The sequence below is a fragment of the Erithacus rubecula genome (assembly GCF_903797595.1).
Source record: "Erithacus rubecula genome assembly, chromosome: 21".
In the NCBI taxonomy this organism is placed as follows: Eukaryota; Metazoa; Chordata; class Aves; order Passeriformes; family Muscicapidae; genus Erithacus; species Erithacus rubecula.
This window is the reverse complement of record NC_136673.1, coordinates 10,484,269-10,508,506: the sequence shown is the minus strand read 5'-3', so window position 1 is coordinate 10,508,506 and position 24,238 is coordinate 10,484,269. Positions and strand designations below refer to the sequence as shown.

General features: G+C 49.1%; 1 protein-coding gene across 4 annotated transcripts in view; it reads right to left on the bottom strand.

Moving 5' to 3' along the window:
- The window catches only part of EXD3 (exonuclease 3'-5' domain containing 3), a 252,914-nt gene that overhangs the window by 94,966 nt on the left and 133,710 nt on the right, over positions 1-24,238 (bottom strand). For 2 of the 4 annotated variants that reach the window (XM_079324083.1, XM_079324084.1), the window contains 2 exons: positions 23,660-23,713; positions 21,513-21,644 (listed from right to left, as the gene is read on the bottom strand). In XM_079324083.1, the coding sequence (XP_079180209.1) occupies positions 21,513-21,644; positions 23,660-23,713 (186 nt within the window). Of the gene's footprint in view, positions 1-20,969; positions 21,395-21,512; positions 21,645-23,659; positions 23,714-24,238 lie in introns of those variants that run through there. The other 2 variants (XM_079324086.1, XM_079324085.1) reach the window with 2 other exon arrangements.

The window sequence follows — 24,238 nt, the reverse complement described above, 5'->3', positions numbered from 1 at the left end:
CCAAAAAGACAAATGATTCTGCTCCATATTTCCAAATGATCCATCAGGTTATAGAGGACAGTTTCCATACTCACAGAGGAGTGATGCAAAATAAACCCATTTTCCCACCTGATGATGACTTTTTATCTCAAGGCAGGACTTTTGAGGTCCCCAAGTATCTTTCCAGGGAATATGGATTTTTCCCTCATTCAGTAATCCAGTTTGACACTGGATGGCTGTCTCCTGCCAAGGAAGATGAGTCACAAAGTAGAGCCCACACACAAATAAGAGACTTGTACCAAAGCACTGATATCAAATATTTCACGGAAAAAATGCTCTTGGCCTAAAGGTTTGTGTGAGTTTCCAGCTGGAGATGCAACTTCAAAGCAGAGGCTTGAATCTCTAAGGAGGAAACCAGGCTCCTGAGAAACCTTTAATCATTGTTGCTTGAACAAACAACAAACAATCTCCTGTTTAGAGGTCTCCTTCTCCTGGGAAGTAGCTGGTGGACACTCTTATGATTTGGAAAGAAATGTTACCTAGGCTTGAAGGGCTGATCTGAATGTTGCTTTTTGCTCTTAAGCCTGAATTCAAGGCTTGCTGGCACAGAAGTGGGAATCTGCAAAGACTGTTTAACTGCACAGGTTCAGCCACCATCTCTTTTTGTCACAGCTATCCCTCTTTTCCCACTCATCCACACTGTGACACCTCCTGGACCCTTCAGATCACCAGGGCCTGGTTTTCCTCTGACACTTTTGCTCCAGTCCCTGCATTGCATTTGGCTTCTGCAAGAGCTCTCATGGGCTTTAGAGCTCCCTCATGGGCCACTGTCCTCTTCCAGCTGGTCCTGGCACCTTATATTCCACACAAATAAGTCATCCTTATCCAAAGCCTATTCTCTGTTTAATTTTCAAATTTCTGGTCTCACCAGGAAATGCTTCTCCAGAGCCTTCAAACTCACGACAGAATCACAGAATCCCCTGAGGTGGAGGGACCCCCCACGATCAGCCAGTGCAGCCCCTGTCCCTGCCCAGACCCCCCAACAATCCCAGCCTGTCCATCCCTGGTCCTGAAGCTCTGGCAGCCTCGGGGCCAGCACCTCTGGGGAAGGGAGGAACCTGTCCCTGATATCCACCCTAAACCACTTCTGACACCAGCATTGAGCAGCTCAGGCACAATTGTCTCACTGTCCCTCCAGTTCTGGGATGCACAGGATAGGGCAGGATCAGAGGTTTGCTCCATGCACTTAATATTAAATTATTTTAGGAACAGCCTTACTTGTATCACACTGCTCCCAGCTCTTTTCTTGGACAGTTTACACCCATGGGCCTGAGCCCATGTCAGGAGTCTCTCTGGGCCCTAATGACTACATGGGCACTTTCTCTTCTCATTCAGCAACTCCTGACTCAGCTCTCCAATGTGAGATTAAAATCTGTTCCATGTGTTGCACTGTAGTTCCCGTGAGGGTTTTACAGACAGACACCACGAAAGCCCAGCAGCACCCTCAGTGCTGTGACAAGTGACAGGTCTTACAGCAGCCCTGACAATTCATATGGCTTCTTTGCCTTCCAAGCTGGCTCCTGACACAGACTTTGAGAATGTGTTTCCTCTGTAGGCACAACAAATGCATGAAAGCTGCTGGCAAGCCAAGGAGAACAGCTGCCTCCCTTCAGTCTAAACTACTTTCACCACCACCCCCAAAACCAAGCACAGGAGCATTCGCATTACTAGAGAGGATAAGTGTTTGTGCTGAAAGAAAAATGTAAATTGCTTTAAGAAATGCCAAATTAGCACAAGTGACCCACAACCAGAAAGGTAAAAATTCTCCAGTGGAGATTTAAAGGCAGTTGAATATCTCAGCAAATTAGCTCTGAGGCTGTCCTGATGACAAAGCTCTTCTTGCACTTGGGCTATGATCCCTATAAACCAGTTGTCCTTACAAAATGTTTCTGATAAATTTGGCTCTACTGCTGAGGAAAGAAATGCACAATGTCACCATCATAAACGTGCTACATGTGCCTGTTCTCTGCAATCATGCAGAGCTTTCAGGGGACAGATGTCTCCCTCCTGCTCCCAGCTTTGCCCCTGTGCTGCAAACCAGGCCTTGGCATTTCTCTTGAGCCCAGGGTGGCTGTTGAGAGAGAGTAACAATCCTGCTGCACTCAGAGGAGGTTCTGTGACACAGCCCCAGAGAGGTGAGACAGACATGTGGTGTGACATCTGTGCAAATCCAGCAGCAATGCTTCTGCTCCAGGACCACAGGCAGGGCAGGGAGGCCACACGAAGCCTCACCCAGCACAGCCCAGGGAGGCAGGGCACGTGTCTACACAAAAATTAAACATTTCAAACTGCCTTTTCCTGGCTGGCTTTGGGCTGGACAGGTGGTGCCTGCCAATGCTGCAGACACATCAGTCTGTGTGTAGAAGGTGTTCTCCTTCCAGCTGGCACTGGGATGAGTGACCCTGACCATGACACCAGTGGACAGCACACACTGCACCCCAGACTGACCACAGCTAGGGACAGTGCCAAGGATCACTCCTGTCCAGCCGTCACCCAAGGCAACCTGCACCCAGGCCTCTGAGGAGGGAAAACTCATTTTTACACAGGTCTGTGAGCCATCATAAGCACCTGTGTAGATGGCAAGTCCTCCTGGTTTTCCTTTCTCTGGTCAGTAAGGACTCTGTTTTTTCCCATGTGCATGGAGATAGAAACCCAGCAGCTCAGAAGTGCTTTCCATAGAATATTATGGACCTAAAGTACCCAAAGCATGGGCAGTAGGTCAGGGGAGGTGGCTTTGCCCCACTGCTCAGGTGAGACCCCACCTGCCGATCTGCCCCAGCCCTGGGACCCCACTGCTCAGGGAGGACCTGGAGCTGATGAAGCCAGTCCAGAGGAGACCATGGAGATGCTCCAAGGGCTGGAGCCCCTCTGCTCTGAGCCAAGCTGGGAGAGCTGGAACTGTTCACCAGGAGAGGAGAAAGATCCAAGGAGAGCTCAGAGCCCCTGCCGGGGCCTAAAGGGGCTCCAGGAGAGCTGGAGAGGGACTGGGGACAAGGGATGGAGGGACAGGACACAGGGAATGGCTCCCACTGCCAGAAGGCAGGGCTGGATGGGATATTGGGCAGGAATTGTTCCCTGGCAGGGTGGGCAGGGCTGGCACAGGGTGCCCAGAGCAGCTGTGGCTGCCCCTGGATCCCTGGCAGTGCCCAAGGCTGGAGCACCTGGGACAGTGGGAGTGGTCCCTGCCATGGCAGGGGTGGCACTGGATGGGCTTTAAAGTCACTTCTGACCAAACCAGTCTGGGATTCTGTGATTATCAATCATGAGATCAGTGCTAAAAGCACCCCATGCACACATCAGGAAACACCACATCCACAGGACACAGCTACAGGCACAATGTAGAAACATGGGATGCACAGAGAGAGACAGAACCTTGGTAGCACTGACTGCAATGAACACTCTTTGGGAACAGAACTCCATGTCTCCATAAGCTGAAAAATGATAGTTGTTCCCTTTATTAAAATACTCCCTATAAGGAGAAAAGCAGGACCAAGGCTCCAAAGAGAAGCATGAAGCCTCGTTCCCATTCTAAAAATGAATCTTGATGAATACATGACCTTCTGATGACTCCCTTCTTCCTAACAAACAGGCTTCACAAAAAGAATGTGAATATACATTTGAAGCATATACTAGTAGAAATAGCATTGAGAAGAAGTAAACCTCAGAACCTGCAGCAGAAACCTGCACTTTTCTGTTGCTTTCATCCAGGCAGGGGCACCAATAAACTGATTGATAAATTCAAGCACAAGAAATGTCCACAAGAGATGTGGACCTGCTGGAACCAGTCTGGAGGAGACCTTGGAGGTGTTCTGAGGGCTAGAAACTCTATTATGGAGAAAGGCTGGGAGACATGAGGGTGCTCAGCCTGGAGAAGAGTAGGCTCTGAGGAGACCTGACTGAGGCATTTCAGTGTCTAAAGGAGGATTGTGAAATAAGAGCGTTTTTACACTGGCAGACAGTGACAGAACTGTCTGGGGGGACAGTGTTACATTGAAAGCGGAGAGATTTATGTTTGATATTAAAGAGAAATTCTTCCCTGTGAGCATGGTGAGGCCCTGGCACAGGGTGCCCAGAGAAGCTGTGGCTGCCCCTTGATCCCTGAAAGTGCCCCAGACCAGGCTGGATGGGGCTTGGAGCAGCCTGGGATGGTGGAAAGTGTCCCTGCCCATGGCAGAGGGTGGGACTGGATGTGCATTAAGGTCATTTCCAACCCAAGCCAGTCTGGGATTCTATGAATTCAACCTTTCACACTCTGAAAATCTCCAGTGAGCACCTCCATGAAGTTTAACAAAGATGCAAATAAAGGTTTGTTGACTGAGCTGAGCTCAGTTGCCCAAAGGAGAGGGATACATGAATCCCACTGAACTCAGTGGGAGTTGGGTTCCTCATGTCCAAGACATCACCAAGATATCCACATAAAGTAAAATTCCTATTGGTAAGAGGTTTGTACATTCTTCACTCCCAGAGGGAAGCCCTAAAGGACATTTAGCAAGTGCCTGCAATGCCTGGGTAACCCTGCCAGCTGCAGGGACAGTTCCAGGGGCCAGCCCAGAGGAGGCACTGCCAATCTGCCACCTGGAATGCACTTCTGGAAGTGCCCAGCTGTGCTCCACAGGCATTCCCAGTGCAGGCAGAAGGGCTCACACTGTCCTCATCCAGGGGGGTGAAGAGCAGGAGGCAGGGCATGAAGGTGTGGAGCTGCTCTCAACACATCAGCCCCAGCTCCCCATGGAGTGTGCACCTCACAAGTTCAGGCCTGCTCTGTGTCCCTGGTGCTCTGAGCGTGCTCTGACCTGTGGAGAACACCTCTGGCTTTTCCTCCTCTTTCCTGTCTCATCTTTCCTTCTTCACTATCCATTAGGTGATGTGTTTACAGCAGCATCCATTACCACAGCATCCAAGGAAGACAGAAAGCTCCCAAAGGCCGAATTTCCTTCCCAACTGTGTTGTTTTGCTTTTGCATTTCAATAATTTTCCTGACAACAGGCTGGGGAAGCTGAAGCTGGCTGGAGCAGGCAGTGAGCAGGGAGCAGAGCTGCTGTTACTTGCACACATCTGCAGTTCTCCAACAGCAGCTTGGAAAGGTCCAGACTCACAGCTCTTGTTCCAGTGTGCTCTCAGTCTGCCTTAGCCATGAAGAAATAGTTTCCCATAGAAGCCCAGGGGCCTGTGAAAGAGCCTGACAGGACGTTATTCCCTCTTCAGCTTCCAAAACCCATTAACTTCTCTTTTATCTGCCCTAGCTGGGAAGGACTTGGGAACTAAGCTCACGAGCAGAGGAGCAGGTGCTGGGGCAGCCCTGGGCAGTGTCCCCATGCCCTACCAGCTCTGCAGTGTGGACCCTGCTCCATGGGCAGGTGAGCCCAGAGGAAGAGCAGTGGCTTTCTGCAGCCACAGGGAAATTCCTGGAAGAGCAGCACGGCAAGCCCAGTCCTGGATGGCGCCTCGCTGTAGGACTCCCTTTCCTTGGCTGGAACTCCTCCATCCCAACAGTAAGTTCACAAAATACCATAATGAAAACAGGCTTCTTTTTTACATTTTTTTTCTTTTTATTTTTTCCATTGCTCATTTTATTTTCCTGAGCTACTGCATATGGAGCTGAATCTTTATTTTGGCTGCTGTCCTTCTGCAATATCATTACCCGCGCACAGAGGAAAAGCCCTCTGGAGATTTCCAATCCAAACAGGCCCTTGTTTTATCTACAGCTATTTGAGTACATGACCTCAGATAACCCCATGGCCAACTGTCTGCCAAATTCAAACTGCAGCCATGGGAACTTTAAATACAGAGAAGATTTTCCAGCTTCCCTCCGAAGGGAAGGCAGCGGGTGTGTGGCTCTGCTGGGGCTGTGCCTGCAGGGCTGTGCCACGGACTCATCTCGAAGCTGCACACACCCCTGACCCCTGCTCCACACACTGTCAACTGTCCCCTCCTCTTCTCAGGACTGCAATGGCCTCAGATTACTGGAAAGACAAACAGCTGCACTTGGGCCAGCAGCCTCATCTGTAAGGCTGTGTTTGGATTCCTCCAGACAGGGGAGTTTTTCATCTTCATTAGCTGCTGTTCACAGCCACATCCGCCATTATTCACTGGGTCAGAGCCTCCTGCTCTCTACTGCTGCTTATGAATCTAAATAAATCAATTAATCTGGTACTTTGAATGAAATTCAGAAGAATTTGGCAGCCAGTGTTTCACAAACAAGAAGTGCATGTGTGTGCCTCACTCTGCGAGTCTTTGGAAACAGGACCTCAGAGAATTTAGCCACTAGAATCAGGGATGAGAATTTTTCACAGCAGTGCCTAATTTGCTTTTTCTCCCCAGATCAATACTTCCTCATGCATGCGTTAATATGAAGGAGGAGAACCATGGAATCCCAGACTGGTTTGGGTTGGAAGGGATGATAAAGCTTATCTCATTCCACCCCTGCCATGGGCAGGGACACTGCCAACTATCCCAGCTTGCTCCAAACCCTGTCCAGCCTGGCCTGGGACACTTCCAGGGATCCAGGGGCAGCCACAGCTTCTCTGGGCACCCTGTGCCAGGGCTGCCCACCCTCACAGAGAAGAATTTCATCTTAATATCCCACTCAACCCTGCCCTCTGGCAGCCTTAGGCCATTTCCCGCTGTTCTACACTACATGCACTTGTGAAAAGTCTCCATCCAGGGAATGAATCCTACAGCTGAATGCAAGCATAGAGGAAAAAAATCTGAAGCTTTAGGAACAGCACAGGAATTTGGACTTGACAGTCTCCGGATCAGTTTCTGACACTGTCACACTGAACACATGCCCAAATTATTTCCCATCAGGAACCAATCCTGTGAGCAGGGCACAGCCTGGCGACCCCTGGGAGTGGCTCTGCTTCTCCTCACTGGGGTTGTTGTGTCTGTGGGATGGGGCACCAACCCCGTGGGCTAGGCTGAAGACAGCAGCTCATTTCACAAGTGGCTCTCCCAGCACCACACTTGCTTCCCAGGGCCTGCCAGGCTTCCTTGGACCAGTCAGGCTTCCAGGGCACTCAGGCTTGCCAGGACACCCAGACCTCCTGGGCCCCAGCACAGAAACACAGAGCTTTAAATAAGCATTTTTGCAGAGGCAGTGTCCCACGGGGTGGGAGGGAGGATGAAACCCGAGGAATCAGCAGCCCTGATGCTCCAGAGCAAGCCTGGGTCTGGGATTTGGGTCTGGTACCCTGCTGCCAGGGAGACTGATCACACCTACCCGGGCAGTTTTCAGCTGTATGCAACTATACATTCACATGAATTATCCAGAGACCTTTGCATTTCAAGGCTGTTGTTATTTTGATCTTTACAACCTCTGGAAAAAATGAGTTCATTTAAGTCTCATCATTAGGAATTTACATAAGGTCACTCCAAGGCTTCATTCATTTCCTCCAGTTCAGATCTCAGTGCTCTTGGTGTTTCCCCTCCTCACTTTTAACCCCGTTGCTGTAGGGCATTCCAAGTAAATCATCCACCACCAGTTTCCTCTCTTCAGCAACATGCATGAGTTTTTCATTCAGGCTAAATGAAGCTTCAACTGCTCTATACAGCAGCAGCCCAGTTAAAGGTACAGCATCACTTAAAAAAAAATTCAATAAGAAAATATATTAATTTGTACTCCATTAGTGGGAAGAAAGATTTAGTTGCATTTGGCAGCACAAGTGCAAGCAATGAACCAATTCTTACATATTCTCTGGGAAATTCATTTGCAAAGCACAAAGAGCCCTTTTCACTCGGAATAATGGAGAAAGAGCCTCGGAAGCTGTGAGCTGCGCTCAGGCACGGCAGAGCTGTGGCGAGGGGCACATCAGCTCTGCACTGCTGGGCTGTCTGGACACGGATAAGCACCCACCTAACAGAACTGAAGCTCAAATTTCAGCTAATCAGATTTTGAACGGCCAGGAGGATCCCGACTGAATGTGTGTCCCCAGGGTAGGGCTGATCGCCCAGCCCCAAAGCAGGGGCTTCATCTCCTGCGCCGGGAGCGGGCAGTGCTGGAGCTGGGGGATCCCGGAGAGCCCTGCGGGCACCGGCCACGTTTGTGCCGTTCGCCCGGGGCCGGGCACCGAGGCTGGGGCGCACTGGGCAGAGTGCCCTGAGCTCTGGGCTCGCAGGGCTCCGGCCAGCACAAGCTTGTGCTGACCCAGCGCAGACAGAGTCCTCCTGCCCCCTCCCCTTCCCTCCCCGCACATCTGGGCAGCTGCAGAGCGAGCCAGACTGGGGAGCTGAGCTGGGATAAAATTAACCATCTGGTTTTGACAGGCCCGTTTCGAGTGGGATCAGTTGCCTCGTCCTGTGGCCCTGCAGTTAAACGAGCACTTGTGCTGGGACGAGGGGAGTGAGAGAGGGGCTGGGGAAGGAAGCAGAGCCCCGGCTCCATGCGGCTGCATTCGCCGCCTGCACTGACTTAAAACTCTCATGAAATCCTGGCAGAAACATCTCGGTCCCATTTCCAGCAGACTCTCAGGGACCATCCAGCTTTCTTCTGGCTCTCCTTTGCAAATGGTTTGTGTGAGCTGGGCCCACCGAGGCCATTCACGCTCCTAATTGCACCCATAAACATCACTGCACCATCACGGCACCCTGGGGACGGGGGAATCTCCTCCTGTGTCCGACACAGACACTGGCTTCAGTTTTCAAAGCCTTTCATATTTTCCCAAAAGGGTATTTTCAACATTACAACACAATAATGCCTCAAACTAGTGGGGATCTTCCCACCTAACCTTTTTCCTCTATTTATTCCATGTCCTCTACTGACACAGCTATCTCTCTCCTGCTAAGCAACCTCTGTACGCATGGATGACTCTTTGCAACTGAAAAAAAAAAACTTGGCCGATGCAGCTTAGGTAGGAGAATCTGAGTGTGTGCATTCCTTCTGCGGCTGGCCCCAGGAAAAGGACACCCTGCCACTTGCAAACCTGGGAGGTCTTTGAGCGCTTGGCAGCAGTCCCCGGGAGGGCCGTCATTAGCCATTTCAAACGGGCTGCGGGGCAGCGCTCAATGGCAGCGCCGGACAAAGCCCGCCGAGCCATCCGTCAGGAACGGCTCCCGGGCCTGGCAGGGGCTGTTAACAGTAACAATGATGACAATGTACCCGGGATTTTCAGGGGTGGGGACTTCAAAGAAGCCCTAAAGAGGTATTTTTCATTAAGGAGTAAGAAAGCAGCTGAGTATTGTTTTTGGCATTAAAGCTGAATATGAATGTTACTGCGGCAAGTCACAGATCAGCGACAGCATAAATTGGCACTGATTTAAATATGCATGAGCTGCCTTTCTGCGTTTCTTCCATTCTGTCGGGCCTGCAGAACACGGGCAAACCAGCAGCCCTTGGACCTTCCCCCAGGGAACCTGGGATGCTCCGAGGCTTATGAACAGCGAGGAGTAGCCAGCAAGGCGCTTAGCAGCGCCCGTGAGGTGCCACTGCTGCGAGCACACATCGGTCCCACAGCGGGGCCAGCTCAGGGCTCCAGCCTCCCCACAGCCCCTCCCCGGCTCAAACCGGGAGCCAGCCTGCGCCTCAGGGCAGGAATCACCGGGACAGCGGGCTGCAGCCAGGACAGCAGGGGATGCTGGTCCACAGGGACTTTTCTGCATTTAAACTCCAAATCTGGGATTCCTTGGGGGATTCCTTGGGAAAGGGAAGATGATCACAAGGAAAAGCATCAGAGGGATACCATGAAAGATTTCCTGTGACAGCAAGTCGTTTTCCTAATGGTGAGAATTCACTGATTACTCTGCAGTTTCTGCATGGACCATGATGATGGCCTGAGAACAGGAGTGCACTGATAACAGCCTCAAGTTGTGCTGGGGAGTTTTGATTTAGATATCAGACAGAATGGAACAGGCTGCTCAGCCTAGAGGGATTTAAGAGCTGTGTGGATGTGGCACTTGCGGCAGGATGCACTTGGCAGTGTTGGGGGAATGATTGGATTTGATGATCTTGAAGGACTTTTCCAACTTTATTCTGTGATTCCATAAAACATGCATAAACAAGCCTATTCTGTCATCAGCCATGGCCTGTCCTCACCAGCCTGGCTGAGGGCTCCCCAGAGTCTGAGCTCAGGTGAGGTCACCCTTCCTCTCAGGTGACCTGTTGGTTTTGCCAGGCCAGGTTTTGGATCCCCGTGTGGATCAGGAGCCCCATGCCACTGTAACCACCTGTGGGCCGAGGTAACCACCTCTGAGCCGAGCCCAGAACCAGTTTTTCCCCCAGAAAGCCCAGAGCTATCACATCCAGCCAGCAGGGAGAAAGTGCCCACAGGGGTTGTGGAGCAGATTGACTTTCACACCTCGCTGGCCACACAGAAGAAACCCAATCTAAACAGCGTAACTTTGCATAACCGATTATTTTCACTGGGGTAATCTGAGCCGCCAGCAAATGCGGCTGATCCAGGGAAGGGCCCGCTGGGGAGGAGCGGCCCCGCAGCCGCGGGCAGCCGGGGCTGCCCAGCCCAGGGAGCTGCTCTGGCTCTGCCTGCCTTTGCTCCTGGGAGCTCAGCCCTTCGCCACAGGGCACCGTCTGCACCGAGGGAAGCGCAAACAACCGCTGAGTGCCCAACTCCTTCACACTGAGTGGGAAAAAGCTCTCTGCCTTTACTTGATGTCTTCTTAGCTTTCTTTTCCACAATGTTCCAGATATTTTGAGAGGCTTCAGCTTTCAGGCTGACTCCCCAGTGACCTATTATCCCTGTACATTGATCAGTCCGTGCTGTCACCATGCGTATGACCTTGTTTGTAGGTGTGGGAATTGAACCAACTGAGATAGAAGACACAAACCTAAGACCCTGGGAAACTGAGTGCTGCGAAGATGCTAATTAGCTCATTCCAAAGTAAATCTTATTCCTGGCCCTGATTCTCTGTTGGTTCAAGACCTCTGACATATAAGGTCAAGTCCTTGTCCTGCCTTTGGGATTGGACCTCTGCACTCAGGTATTCACTGTTTATTGTAAACTCGACCCCGCCCCCGCATCTTTGGTCACTGCCTGCCTTTGGAACAACATGGCTTTTGGATACTGCTCCTTGGACCACATGGATTAAAGGATATCTCTGGCACACCATCCTACCCCTCCTGCTATTATTTTTATAGCCATGCTATTACCCGATTGAGCTGGTAAGGTCATCACAAGGGGACACCCCTGCAACACGACACTCTCCACTTCACTAAATGCCTTAGCAGGGGCAGCTCTCCCAGAAACCATCAAGAAAAAGGCTGAGATGGGAATAGGAATAAAGAAGCTTTTGGGGATGAGACAAAACCAGGCTTTCACCTGTATCCTGTCCCAACAGCTCCATGAATAAAAGGGTGATCAACTCACACTGTGTGTCTTAAATTAGGACAAGTAAATCATCCAAATCCCCTTATCCAGAAAAAAAGATAAGGACTCACAAGGAGCATGCCCTGAATGTTACATTTTCTACCTTTGCCAAAACTTCTACACTGCCATTTCTCCCTCTAAGCTTGCTCAGTCAGATCCTACCTTGGGCTTAGATGCATTTCATCACAATAGCTGCAAAATATCCTCTTCATCAAGACTGACAGAACACATGAATTGAGAAACTCATTTAAAGGCTTTCTGTCTCTCTTTTCACTAGGATACTGCTGTGTGTCCCTGTTTCTGTGTCCCTCTTTTTGTGTAGTCCTTGGGTGAGAGGGTTTGCACAAACACAAAATGGTCTCTTCCATCCAGCCACTCATTCAGACCAGATGCACCTTTGTGCATTCCTGGAAAGGTCAAAGAGCCCCACAGATGTTGCTGACCATCATCACCAGCTGGAAATGCCTTTGCAGCAGTAGGTACTGAAGACAGTCCTGCACCACATCTCACCAGGACCCATGGACAGTTTTGGCACAGGGAGTCACTTTGTCCAATTAATACAGTGAATAGCAGACACAGGCTGGTTTATGCCATAGGAAGTGTCACAATTTAATGCCTAAAGGTCTTCAGATAAATGCTGCTGAGCAGTTACAAATCTGGCAAACTCTACAAGTACAGCTCAGTCTCTGGTGTTCCAAGGAAGGCTCCAAACATGCCTGGAGATCCCACATTCCTCCTCTAAAGAAACAAAGGTCTGCTGCTGGCACTGCTGTGGACCTGGGATGGCTGCAGAGCTGTGCAGTCCCCATGAAGCATGTAGCATGACTTAGTGGCATTTGCAACCATTGGACAAAGGTTTTGTGCAGAATTCTCAACAGGACTTGGGAAACCATTGCTCTGATACTGAGTTATCACAGGGCTGGAGCCTCTCTACTCTGGAGCCAGGCTGGGAAAGCTGAAGGAGTTTAGCCTGGAGAAGGCTCCAGAGGGAGCTCAGAGCCCCTTCCAGGGCCTAAAGGGGCTCCAGGAGAGCTGGAAAGGGGCTGGGGACAAGGGATAGAGGGACAGGACACAGGGAATGGCTCCCAGTGCCAGAGGGCAGGGCTGGATGGGATATTGGGCAGGAATTGTTCCCTGGCAGGGTGGGCAGGGCTGGCACAGGGTGCCCAGAGCAGCTGTGGCTGCCCCTGGATCCCTGGCAGTGCCCAAGGCCAGGCTGGACACTGGGGCTGGAGCACCTGGGACAGTGGGAGGGGTCCCTGCTATGGCAGGGGTGGCACTGGATAATCTTTTAAGGTCCTTCCACCCAAAGCATTCCATGATCTTTGTGCTGCTCTGGTGAGTCCCCACCCCCATTCAAGCACTGGGAACTGGCCAAGCCATCCTCACCATGACATACAAACAAAGAATATTATAAGGGCACCAATGTCAAAAAGGAGGAGAAACTACACAGTGCATAAAACATGGGAATTTTGACTTCTTGACACAGTCAATACACTGAACTATGACCTCAGGAGGCACAGGGGACTGGAAACCAACAGAATTTAAACTGGTTAAAAATCTCTTCTTTTCTCATGACATTTGAGAGAAACCATGGGGACAGTTTCCTCAGGACACATGGGAGTTAGAGCTGTGTCACTGCCTTCTCCAGAGAGTTCCTCGTTTTCCTTACAGTCACTCCATCACTGTCACTTGCTGACCCTTCATTACTTTCTCCTAGTGCACCAGCATCTCTGCTGACCAACATACTTCACAGTCTGTCCAAACCCATGAGAGGAAGAAAAGTCTTGTACAGGCTGCAGAAAAGGACATTTACTCTGTACTGAATTGTGTCTTCTTTTCTATGCTAGTCTAAAAACAAGTGCTGTTTTCACTGCCAATGGTTGTTTGCTTGTGCTGTTTCCACTGGCTAAAACCAGCATTTTTCCAGCTAGTGTTGCCCTCCAGGAAAAACCACACATTCATACCTTTCTTGCATTTAGCACAGGACAACAAAACTGGTTCTCAGGAATAAGGATGGCTTCCTCAAAAGAAAACATTTGCTGTCAGCTGAGGTTTGACCTCTAATGGCTAATTTGGCATCATCATTTTGAGCACTGGAATACATAACACTGTGAAAAAAAACCCCTCCCTGCTGAAGTTTAATTTCTGCCTGCAGCTTTGCAAGTGAAAATAAAAGAACTGAAATAAACACCCAAACTGAAACCTTAGGTACAGTCTCTCACATACATCCACAGAGAGACCTGCAAGACAAAGATCTGCAAGGGGAATTTCCCTGAAAACCGAGCTTTTGCAGACACTGAGAAAGAAAGTCTGCAACATGAGACCGTCTTCCTTGAAGAAACACAGCTGATCCCAGCTCCCACTGCCACTGGGCTGTGTAAAACATAAACTTCACGCTAACCCTATGAAAACAGTCAACATGAGAGAGAGACAACAGTCTGCTCCGAGCTGCTGAAAGAGGAAAAAAACCTCTCAGGCTGTCATTCTCCCCTTGCTGTGACCTTCATGCTCCACTGAATTTCTGAAGATACTGAAATCTTGGCAGGGAAGTGTACAGTCTGTGGGAACCAGGCAGCACCGGCCGGGCTCACTGCTGAGAATTAGGCCCAGTCGAGCCCTTTTTTGGGGAACTCTGAGTTTTATGTGGCCAACAGCACAGGGCTAAGCCAACTCCAGGCTGGGAATTTTACAGAATTGGTGCTGTGTGCACTCACGTCTCGTGTTGCAGAGCCATCACGGACAGAGTGCTGCCCCCCCTGCCTGGCAGCCACAGGCTGGGGCTTGCTCAGTCTCTACTGGAATCTCCAGTGCCCAAAGGGGTTCCAGGAGAGGGACTTGGGACAGAGACCTTTGGTGACAAGACACAGGGAATGGCTTCTCACTGCCAGAGGGCAGGATTAGATGGAATATTGAGAAAAAATTCCTCCTTGTGTGTGTGGTGAGGCCCTGGCACAGGTCACCCTGGAATGGGATGTGGCTGCCCCTGGATCCCTGGAAGAGTCCAAGGTCAGGTTTGACAGGGCTTGGAGCACCCTGGAATAGTAGAAGGTGTCCCTGCATATGGCAAGGGCGTTGGAACTGGATGAGCTTTAAGGTCTCTTCCAACCCAAAGCATTCCCTGATCTTTGTGCTGGTTCAGGATGTCCCCACCCCCTGTGGGGAACAGTGACCACTCACTAGGAGCTCTCACTATCATTTATAAACCATAGGAGGTTAGCAAATAAAAATCTCAAGCAGAATAAAAATCTCAACCAGAGACTCAAAAGAAGCAGAATTTGCCATGACAAATTCTCCCAGAGTCTAATGGTATTTAATGAGTGCTGTGTAGAGCCACTCCACACAAAGAGCTCGGTCTCTCTCAGCCAGGCGCGGTGCCAGGGCGAGTGGCCACTCAGCCACTCAGCCAGCCCTGGACAAGTACCTCTGGAGGGCAATTCACTCCCTCAACACTGTCTGTCAAGGCAGAATAATACCAGCTGTGCTTCCTGGATGGAGCCTCTGCAGCACAGGCTGCAGATTACATCGGAATTGCCAAAACCAGGATAAACAAAAAGATTAAGAGGGCCTCACCCTTTGTGTTGAACAATCGCACTCTGAAGCAAGAAATCACAGCCCACGTTTGTGGGCAGGCACTGGGCTGAGCCCAGGTTTGGGTGACTGGGGAGGAGTAAGCAGCTCACTCACACATCTGGGGAAACCACAGATGCTCTTAATCACAGGTTTTCCTGACCTGTAGGTGCTGACAAATTGCATCCTATGGATGAACCTTTTATTAAACCACAGAGAATTTCCAAACGATGCTCTCTTTCTCAGAATTCCCAAGTAATTGAAATCCAACACACATGACCCTTTCTGAATTCTTCATTTAGAGGGTGACACAGGGCTTTCCAAAAAGATTTCAGGGCTGAAAGGAAGTAAATGGAGACGTGATGCTGCATCAGTGGAAGGCAGCTCAAAAGCTGAACCAGGGGCTATGAGAACTGACATTTTCGAATTCTTTGATGATGTCTCAGCCCCACTGGAGCTGAAGATGCTTTTTGTCCTGAGTGACTCCCAAGGCCAACCCCTTCCTGTCTGCTGGGGCAGAAACATCTCACGAAATATGCAGCCTTTAAATCTTACTGTTTTTTCTCTGTGCATGGGGAAAGACAAGTGGTATTTTAAGATGAATAAAATGACTGTTGTACAGGCCAGGAAAGGTGACCACAAAGCAAAATTACCCTGGTTCCACTTCCATGCCACACTGGAGCAGGAGATAGCTGCTGAACTCACAAGTGAGTGAGAAAGAGGATGCCTGGCAGTTCTCATCATCATCTGGACCGACAGAGCAACCCACATAAAAGGAAGAAAAAAGCCTGCTGATCAGATTGGTGTGACAGAGCTCATGAGAGACATGCACATTTTCAATCTAAACGACAGCTTGAGGGATCTATATTACTAATTATCGACTAATATTGCCAGAGTTCCCAGGCTGGCTTCAAAGGTTATTGCGAAGTGCCCCAAGTACAGGGTTTCCATCTCATCATAAGGCCCTTTTCTTTGTCCCTGCTAAATGGATTGCTCCATCCTGGGCTCCCTCTGTGTAAATCAGCTTGCATGATGAGCTTTGCAGGAATGAAATTCGTTACCTTAACCACAAAAAAACAGAAACATTTGCTGCAACTGCTAGAATGCTTTTGCACCTAATTTGAAAAAAAAAAAAAGGCCGTTTCCTCTCACTCCCCCCTCCTCCCTGCCTACTCCTAATCCCATGCTAACACCTTTGTGAAGGCTGGGGTGGGTCGTTTGGAAACTGAAAGAGCAGGGAAGGAGGGGGGGGGGCAAAAAATGTAAAAAAATATATCAGATCTCCAGACAATGAAATTGAGCAGCTATCTCTCACATCCTGCAGTGCTCAGGCTGAGGTCATAAGTTAAACAGGACATCAGAATAGGTGATGTAATTTGCTTATTTAGGATCAGAGCATTCAGTGAAGTGCAAGAGACAACCTATTTGAATGTGCAGATAATCCCGCCATCAATGTGGGGCTGCTCAGATGCACAAACTGCAGCTGGAGCCTGAATTTTTTCCCCCCACACATTTATTTTTGCAGGGGATATAATTGCAATCATTTTTCCTTGCAGGAAAGCCTTGAAACCTCACCTGGGATCAGCCTCCTGTTGCGTTAGGCATTGTTCAAGAGGGGTCCCTGCCCCGGCCAGCTTAAAGGCTAAAGGGTCAAGTCAAACAGAGGGTGGGAAAGAAAAGAGAGGCCTGGGGGAGGTGGGGGTGGCACAGCAGCTCTTCAGGACCTGGGTCCCCCAGCCTGCTCCCCCCTCATACCCTGAAGCCTCAGCGAAGCCTTAGACCCAGAACTAAGCTGAGCAGCAGCTACACTTCTGAGTAAAGCCCAGCACAGCTTTTCTGCAGATGGACAGGCCCTCCTGGCTCCAAACCCAGCTGCAGAGCCTCACACCAGTGAGGGTTTTACAGCACTTAGAAACCTTTAGCCAAAAGGCTCTTTCAGATTCCAGGAGGAATTTCTTGGTGAGCCCAAACAACACTGAACACAGTTGTTCCTTCAAGCCACAATGACAAACTCTTGAGACTTAAAGATGTAAAGCTTGCAGTGTTTATCTCCTCAGTTTACTACCATCCAAGCCAGGATTCCTCCCTGTCAGCAGCACTGCCCACCCCAAGCCTGCCAGCCTTGTGCCTTCACTGATCTGCTTGCACACCAGTGTTCTTTCACTGATGCAAGTTGGCTGGGCCAGACACCTCAGCCATGGAAAGGAAATGTCCTGGGCCCTGGGGGTCACCAAGCAGTCAGTGACAAGGCCCTGACACAGTGGCAAGTGGGCTACACCCACACCTGCTTTGGGTGGACCTTCAATCACATAGCATGGAAAAGCAAGATGGCAGAAGTCACACCAGTCACCCAGGTAATGTATCCTGTCATAACATGGCTGTTCTCAAGAGTTTCTTTAAGAGATTGGAATGACATGGAAACACGGAGTTCATGTCCTCCTGCTGTCCCACTAGGCCATACCCAAATGTCACAGCAAGATGTCCCAAACGTGGACAGCACCAGGAAGGGGTGTGGGAGACAAGCACTGCTGTGAATGGATGGACCTGGGAGAGGAGCTGAGTCTCATCCTGCCACAAAATGACCCAGCTGTCAGCTACCTGTGCCCATGACTGCAGCCACCTTCTTTAGCAGGTTTGGCTGTTTTTTCTTTCTTTAACTGCTAGTTCTGTGTAAGAACCTCCTCCAAGCTGTGGAGAGCAGAGCATCACTGATCTCCTGGATGAGTCAGGTTGTGAGCTGACCCTAAGGCTGCACAGAACAGCTCCCAGCAACTCCACAGAGATCTTCCTGACTACTGTAAGGGTTCAGCATGTTGAACTGATCATATCTGAACATCCCAAGCATTATTTCACAGTGCCCTTTCCTGAAGGAAGCATTTCAGCTATCCATAAAGAAGAAACATATAAGATCCTCAAAGATGTGCAGAGGTGACAGGCACGTGACATTTGCATTTCAAATAGAAGGAATGGGTTTGTAACATTTTAAGGCTGTGAAATGTAGAACTTCTATGGAGGTTTATTTTCATGTCACCAAAACACAGAATTAATCTTATTTTCACTCGGCCCCACTGAAACATTCCTTACCAAAGACAGCACCAGGCCCAGCTACAGCTATTGTGCAGGGGTAGCTTCCCAGGATCATCATTGAGTCCTCACAATGTAGCAGTGTCTTGGGTTGCAATACAGGATGACACCAAAAGTATGAATTCTATCACCATCTGTTAAATCAGGTGGGGCAGTGATGCTTATCTCCATGGGAGATATCCTCTGTTAATGGGTCATCTGTTAAACCAAGTGGGGCAATCATCTTTATCTTTTCCACAACCCATCCTTCCTCCAGGAGATATCTCGTCTTAATGAGCCATTGAGTCCCAGTGCATGACATCATCCCACTGGGAGATGCTCCAGCCAGGGGAGGAGCCAAGCCTTTCCCACCTAGATAAAAACTGAGATTTGGAACACCAAAGCAGCCTTTTCTTCCCCCACTGGAAAGACTGAGGAACAGAGGAAAACTGGACCTTTCCACATCGTCACTGGACCTTCAGAGGAAAACTGCACCTTCTACAGGACCATTGCTTCAGCTGAACCACATCTGCCACTGCAGGAGGACTGAGGCCACCATTTAGTGGAACTGCTACCAACACCCTGACTGACAAGGTGTCAGATTGTATTCTAACTCTGTCAGTGTTTTTTTATTTTGTATTACTGCATTTTTATTTAAATTTTCCTAGTAAAGAATTGTTATTGCTATTCCCATAACTTTGCCTGAGAGCTCCTTAATTTCAAAATTATAGTAATTTGGAGGGAGGGGGTTTACATGCTCCATTTCAGGAGAGGTTCCTGCCTTCCGTAGCAGACACCTGTCCTTCAAGCTAAGACAAGCACTTGAAGAACACATGGAATGAAAAGGTCATTCCTGCACCATTACTGACACCTTTGGCAGCAGTCCCCACTCCTGGAGTCTTTAACTGGAATGACCAAGCTGAAGCCCAGCATAAGTGGGAGCAGAAATGCTGAGCAGCCCCTGGATGACATGCCCTGTGCACTTGCTGCTCAAGGTCAGAGGTAGCCAATATTGGCCATTGTTTTAACGGAAGAAACAACAGTATTTTGGCAGGGTTACAAAGCAAGCCCATTCTTTACATCTGCAAAAGAGAACCAGTCCATCCCTGCTGAGGGAGCTGACAGAGAAAACATATTTTCCAGCAGTCTTGGGTATACAACATTGAATCAGGACCCACTTTTACCACATTCTCTGCACTATATACATTAATTGTTACGACAACATTTGCTGCCATATTCTCTCCATCATTTACAGAACAGACTCCCAGGAGACAAAACAAGCCCCTGCTCCATGAGACAGAGGGAGCAGGCAGGGTGCCACATTGCTTCCTGTGACACACAGCCATGGCTGAGGACACAGATAACCCACCCTGTGCCAGTAGCTGAGGCTTAGCTCCATGCAGGAGAGGTGCCCAGCTCACGGATCAGTACTGCACAGACACAGCAGACTCGGCTCCTTCTGGAGCCCTGCTTGTCTGCCCACCATGCTCCCCCTCTGCAGGGGCAGCCAAAATTCTCTGCCATCACTCTGTCACCCATCAGCAAAGTGCTCTGCAAGGTGGGGCAGAGCTCAGAGCAGTATGGGAGCCCTCAGTGCCAGAGCAGCACAGACAGGCTGGCAAGCACAGCTCAGCAGTTTCAGGATCCGGCCTCCATCCTAATTAAGCCAAATTAGGTTTGCAAAGAATGAGGATGTTTTAGGAAGGACGTACAAAAGAACTGCTGAGGTCTCTGTAGGCCATGGGGCTCCAGAGCACCCTCCTGAAGGCAGAAATTGCCACTGTTGATGTGGGCTGACAGTTTTCAACAGTGCTGGAGGGTGATCCTGCTCCCTATGCTGCCCACACCTCCCCTCGCACACAACCCCAGGAAATGCAGCTGGGAGAGCTGGGATTCTCCTCCAGAGCACCAACAGCTCATCAGCCAGACTTGTGCTGTCTGCAGAGACAGCTGAGCAAAATCAGCTCCAAAATGCCAAGGCCTTAAATGAAGGTAAATATGATTCAGAACAGGGAGAGGTTTGACAAATCAGCATCTTCCCATGCTGAGGGGTATAAAACATGCAGCTGTTCCACCACCCCAATTTACAGGGAAGGCATTTCTCCTGGAAGTAAGAGAACACTTAGTATATATTCCTAGCCAGATTGATTACCTCTATTTATATTGTAAACTAAGACAGCATGTACTAAACCTATAGAGTTAACCAGTTCCAGACCCCAGATCCTGGGTGAGGGGTCAGTTTTCCACCATCTACTGCACAGTCTCGTGCATTTATTAGAGAGCACAGAGTTTCCTGCAGCATGTTTTTTTTGTGTATGTGTGCTTATTTTTGTGGTATTTCAACAACCATCAGGACGAACACTGCTATTTTATGGGATGTCAGGGAATTGGAGAATCCATGAGGTTTTTTAAAGGTTTATTTAAAAGAGCCAAGAAGCCAGCATGCCACTATAAATATATGTATGTATAACAACTGCAATCTGTTCTGGGACAATAAAACCACAGGACTGAAGGCAGTATTCCATAGCTGAATATATCCATTTATCCTGCAGTAAGATGAACCCCTGTTCTGTGGATCTGACCTGCAGGGAGTTTCATCAGCCTCCTCTCACAGCCAACCTGCCCAGCTGGACAACTCTCATTTGCTCTGTAAGTTACAGATTCAGTTTCAACATCTGACAGCAGATATAAACAGAGGTGCAGGACATGCTCTCTGGTGTCTCTGCTCCTACACCACTTGTGCAATTCCACTGGGCCAGGAATCCCAGATCTCCACCATGAGGCATCAAGCCAGACTCACTGGCTTATTTATCTCTAAGAAAAAGCTAACTTTCTAACTAACTTGCTTCTTTTTCTCTCTTTAAACACTGATAAGGTGAGAGATGTCGAAGTTCCCTGTTGGTTAATATTGCAGTTTGGGAAGGGATAGATTTTGGTGTGTTGCTGTAACAAATACAAAAGTGAAATTGGAAGAGATGGTGATTTGAGCTAACACAAGTAAAATTTATTCTTAACAGCAATCCACAGATATCCAGTGCCAAACACAATCTGAAGCCATCAACTAGCATGGACATGAACTAACCTAATAGCTTCTGAAAAAAAAAAAAAAAGTCCTATGAAAAAATCCTCCTATTAAAGTAATTAAATGTCAACAGAATCACAGAGCCATAATTAAACACGGTTTATAATTAAAACATCATGTGTCCTAGACAGAGAACACAGCAACAAAGAAAGTCCAACCATGACAGTTAATGCCAAAACACACGCCAAGTACCAAAAATCAGAAAAACAGGCAAGTATCTGGCAAAGCTGCAGATGCAGAGCATCTGATCCTCTGACTGAGCCCTCAGCACTGTGGATGACACAGATGTGACTGCACTCAGAACTCCTCATGGCTTTGCCAGGTGCTGCCAAAGTTCAAGCAGAACTCTTGGGAACCAAGAAGGCAACGAGAGCAATGCCCAGAAGAGCGAGGCAGCGCAGGGGGCGGTGAGCGGGCAGGAGCTCCCGCCAGCCGCGTCCTACCTGGCAGCGACTGAAGATGTCACTCGGCCACACCTGCACGTTGAAGTGCTTCAGCACCTGCAGCGCCTGTTCCTTGGCCTTCTCGGAGCAGTTCACAGAGAAACACCTTCCTTCTCCCACCTGGGAGCGCAGCTGCAAACCAGAGACAGCAGTGAGGCCGAGCTCAGGGCGTGTGGGGCTGTCCTGACACTCTCGGTTTGGTTTAATTCTGAATAATGCTTGGGGTTAGTGTGTGTTCACAGTCTGAATTCTGATCTGAGCACCACAACTGGTAACTAACAGCCACCTCTGCAAGAGCTCTGCCTCCTGAAGCAGTGCATGATTTTATGTGTATGAAACATGATTTAGGCTCAGGGGGGACCTTACTCTCTACAACTCCCTGACAGGAAGATGCAGCCAGACGGGTTGGTCTCTTCTCCCAGCTAACAAGTGACAGAACAAGAGGAAATGGCCTCAAGATGCTCCAAGAGAGGTTGAGATTGGATTTCAGGGAATATTTCTTCACAGGAAGGTGGTCAGGCATTGGAATGAGTTGTCTGGGGAGGTGTTGGAGTGATCTCTGGAAGTGCTCAAGAGTCATCTGGATGTGGCACTTGGAGACATGTTTTAGTGGGGACTATGGTGGTGGTACTGGGTTAACAGCTGGACTTGATCATCCTAAAGATCTTTTCCAAACTTTAACAATTCCATGATTCTGTTCTATAAAATATACCCAAATCCCATCAATTCATAATTTGGTACGGTGGTGCTGACAGGGGCAGCAAAAGGATACTTAATTAAATCCCAGTTTTTTGATGAAACTTGGCCAGATGCCACAGAGTGTGTCAAAGCACAATGATGGAAACAACATCCAGTGAACCACTCATTCACACAAATGTTTCACCTGGAGTTCCCTGAGGGCTAAGACATTTGAAGAGGTTATGTGGGCAGTCCCTTAGTGTTTGTTCCACACTCTGCAGAGAACACTGCATCTGGGAATGAGTTCTGGGAAGTCCCAGACACATCTTCATGACCATGCTAAGGACTCATAGCAGTGGGATCAGCCACACACCCGTAAAGGAGCCCAGCAGGGCCATCCCATCCTTGTGGAGGGCATCCAAAGGCAAGGGAACCCAGGGCACCAGACATTTCCCAGAATTGTACCCTGCAAGCAGTTATTTCTCTTTTGCAATTCCTAAATAGTACTTTGAAATTAGAGCTCTGCCAAACAAGGTGATTCTGGATGCTGAATTCCCTATTCCACCCGCTGTAGGCTCCAGGATCCTGCAGAGTGGCTGCACCTGCCTCACAGTGTCTCATTATAAGGGGAGTTTTATTCCACACTCAAATTTTTCACAGGAAATCAGCCACCCCTATTCTGCAAATATTCTGACTGGCTGCCTGAGTAGCTGGAAGACTTTATGATGACAGTTTGTGACAAAGAAGTCCTGCACCCTGTCTCATGTGAACAGAACTTCGGCTCATCCAGAATGTTTTCAGTCTTCCAAATGGATTTTTGGGCAGTAAAAAATTGCAAAGGACCAGCAGTAGCACATCACCGCATTGCAAGCACTGACTTGGCAGGTTCAGCACTGCATTTTGAAATGTGTCTGTGAACAGCTCTGAACAGCTGGTGCTGAGGGCAAGGTTGGGCTTTGCTTTAGCTTTTCTGTTTATCTATAGCAACACAAAAACTCTCCAGCTTCCACCAGACCCATGCTTGGGGCCTTCCAATCTCTCCCTTCCAAGCCTGAAGAATTGTTCTTGAGAGCTGAAACTCTCTCAGTGTGGAGCCAGCCAGCAAGCAAGAATCTCTGGGATAAAAAGCACAGGAATTGAGCTGCCTTTCAACTGCCAGTGAGACCAGACAGAAACACACTGTTCTGGATTGCTTGGCTTGACTTCCACCCCCGCCCCCAGTGTAGAGCAATCACTCTCCTCACTGATGAAGGACTGAGAATAAGTATAAAAAGGCATTTCACCCTGAGCCTTGGTAGTTGAGAACAGCAAACCTCTGAAGAGCCTAAATGTAGCTTTTAATGGAGAAAACATGAAAAAGCCAAGCCAGCTGTTGCATTCACGTCTGCCTTTTCCTCTTTTCTCCCCTGCACAGCCCAGACCACGCAGTGATCAGTGCCAGAAACACGCCAGCAGCTCGGAACACTCACAGTCTGATATGGGAGTCCAGAGGTCAAAATGACTCTTCCTTCCTGTCGGGCAATCTGGAAAAAATGGTAAAAATCCAATGAACAGGGGCTGAACTTACACTGAGTTCAAGTTTACTTGCAGTCACAGGAGAAGGTGAACTGGAGGTATCAAGTGTTTCTCTCGGTGTCAGTCCACACCTGGCCAAGAGTTCCTGAGAGCAACAGCAGCTCAATGCATGGCTCACCCCTCGTCCCCTCCCTGCCAGTCCCTGCCTCGTCTTCCACGTGCTGGAACAAGCTGCTGGTGCACCTGTACCACAGATGGCCCAGGGAACCATTCCACCTTGAAACAATCCTATCCAAAACCAATCTTTTCTTTTTTTCCCTTAACCCAGACTATTTCTATTTCCACAATCTGGGTCACAAAGAAGAAAACACTTCTGCTGCACAGGGGAAGAAAAGAAAAAACAAATCCTAAGCAGGTAATTCCAGAAAAAAAAAAAAAAAGTACTATGAAATGTGTCTGCAAACTTCATACCCTTAACAAAAAATGCTCCTTAGACAAGGAAGGTGTTATTGTCCTGGCAACCCAACACACAG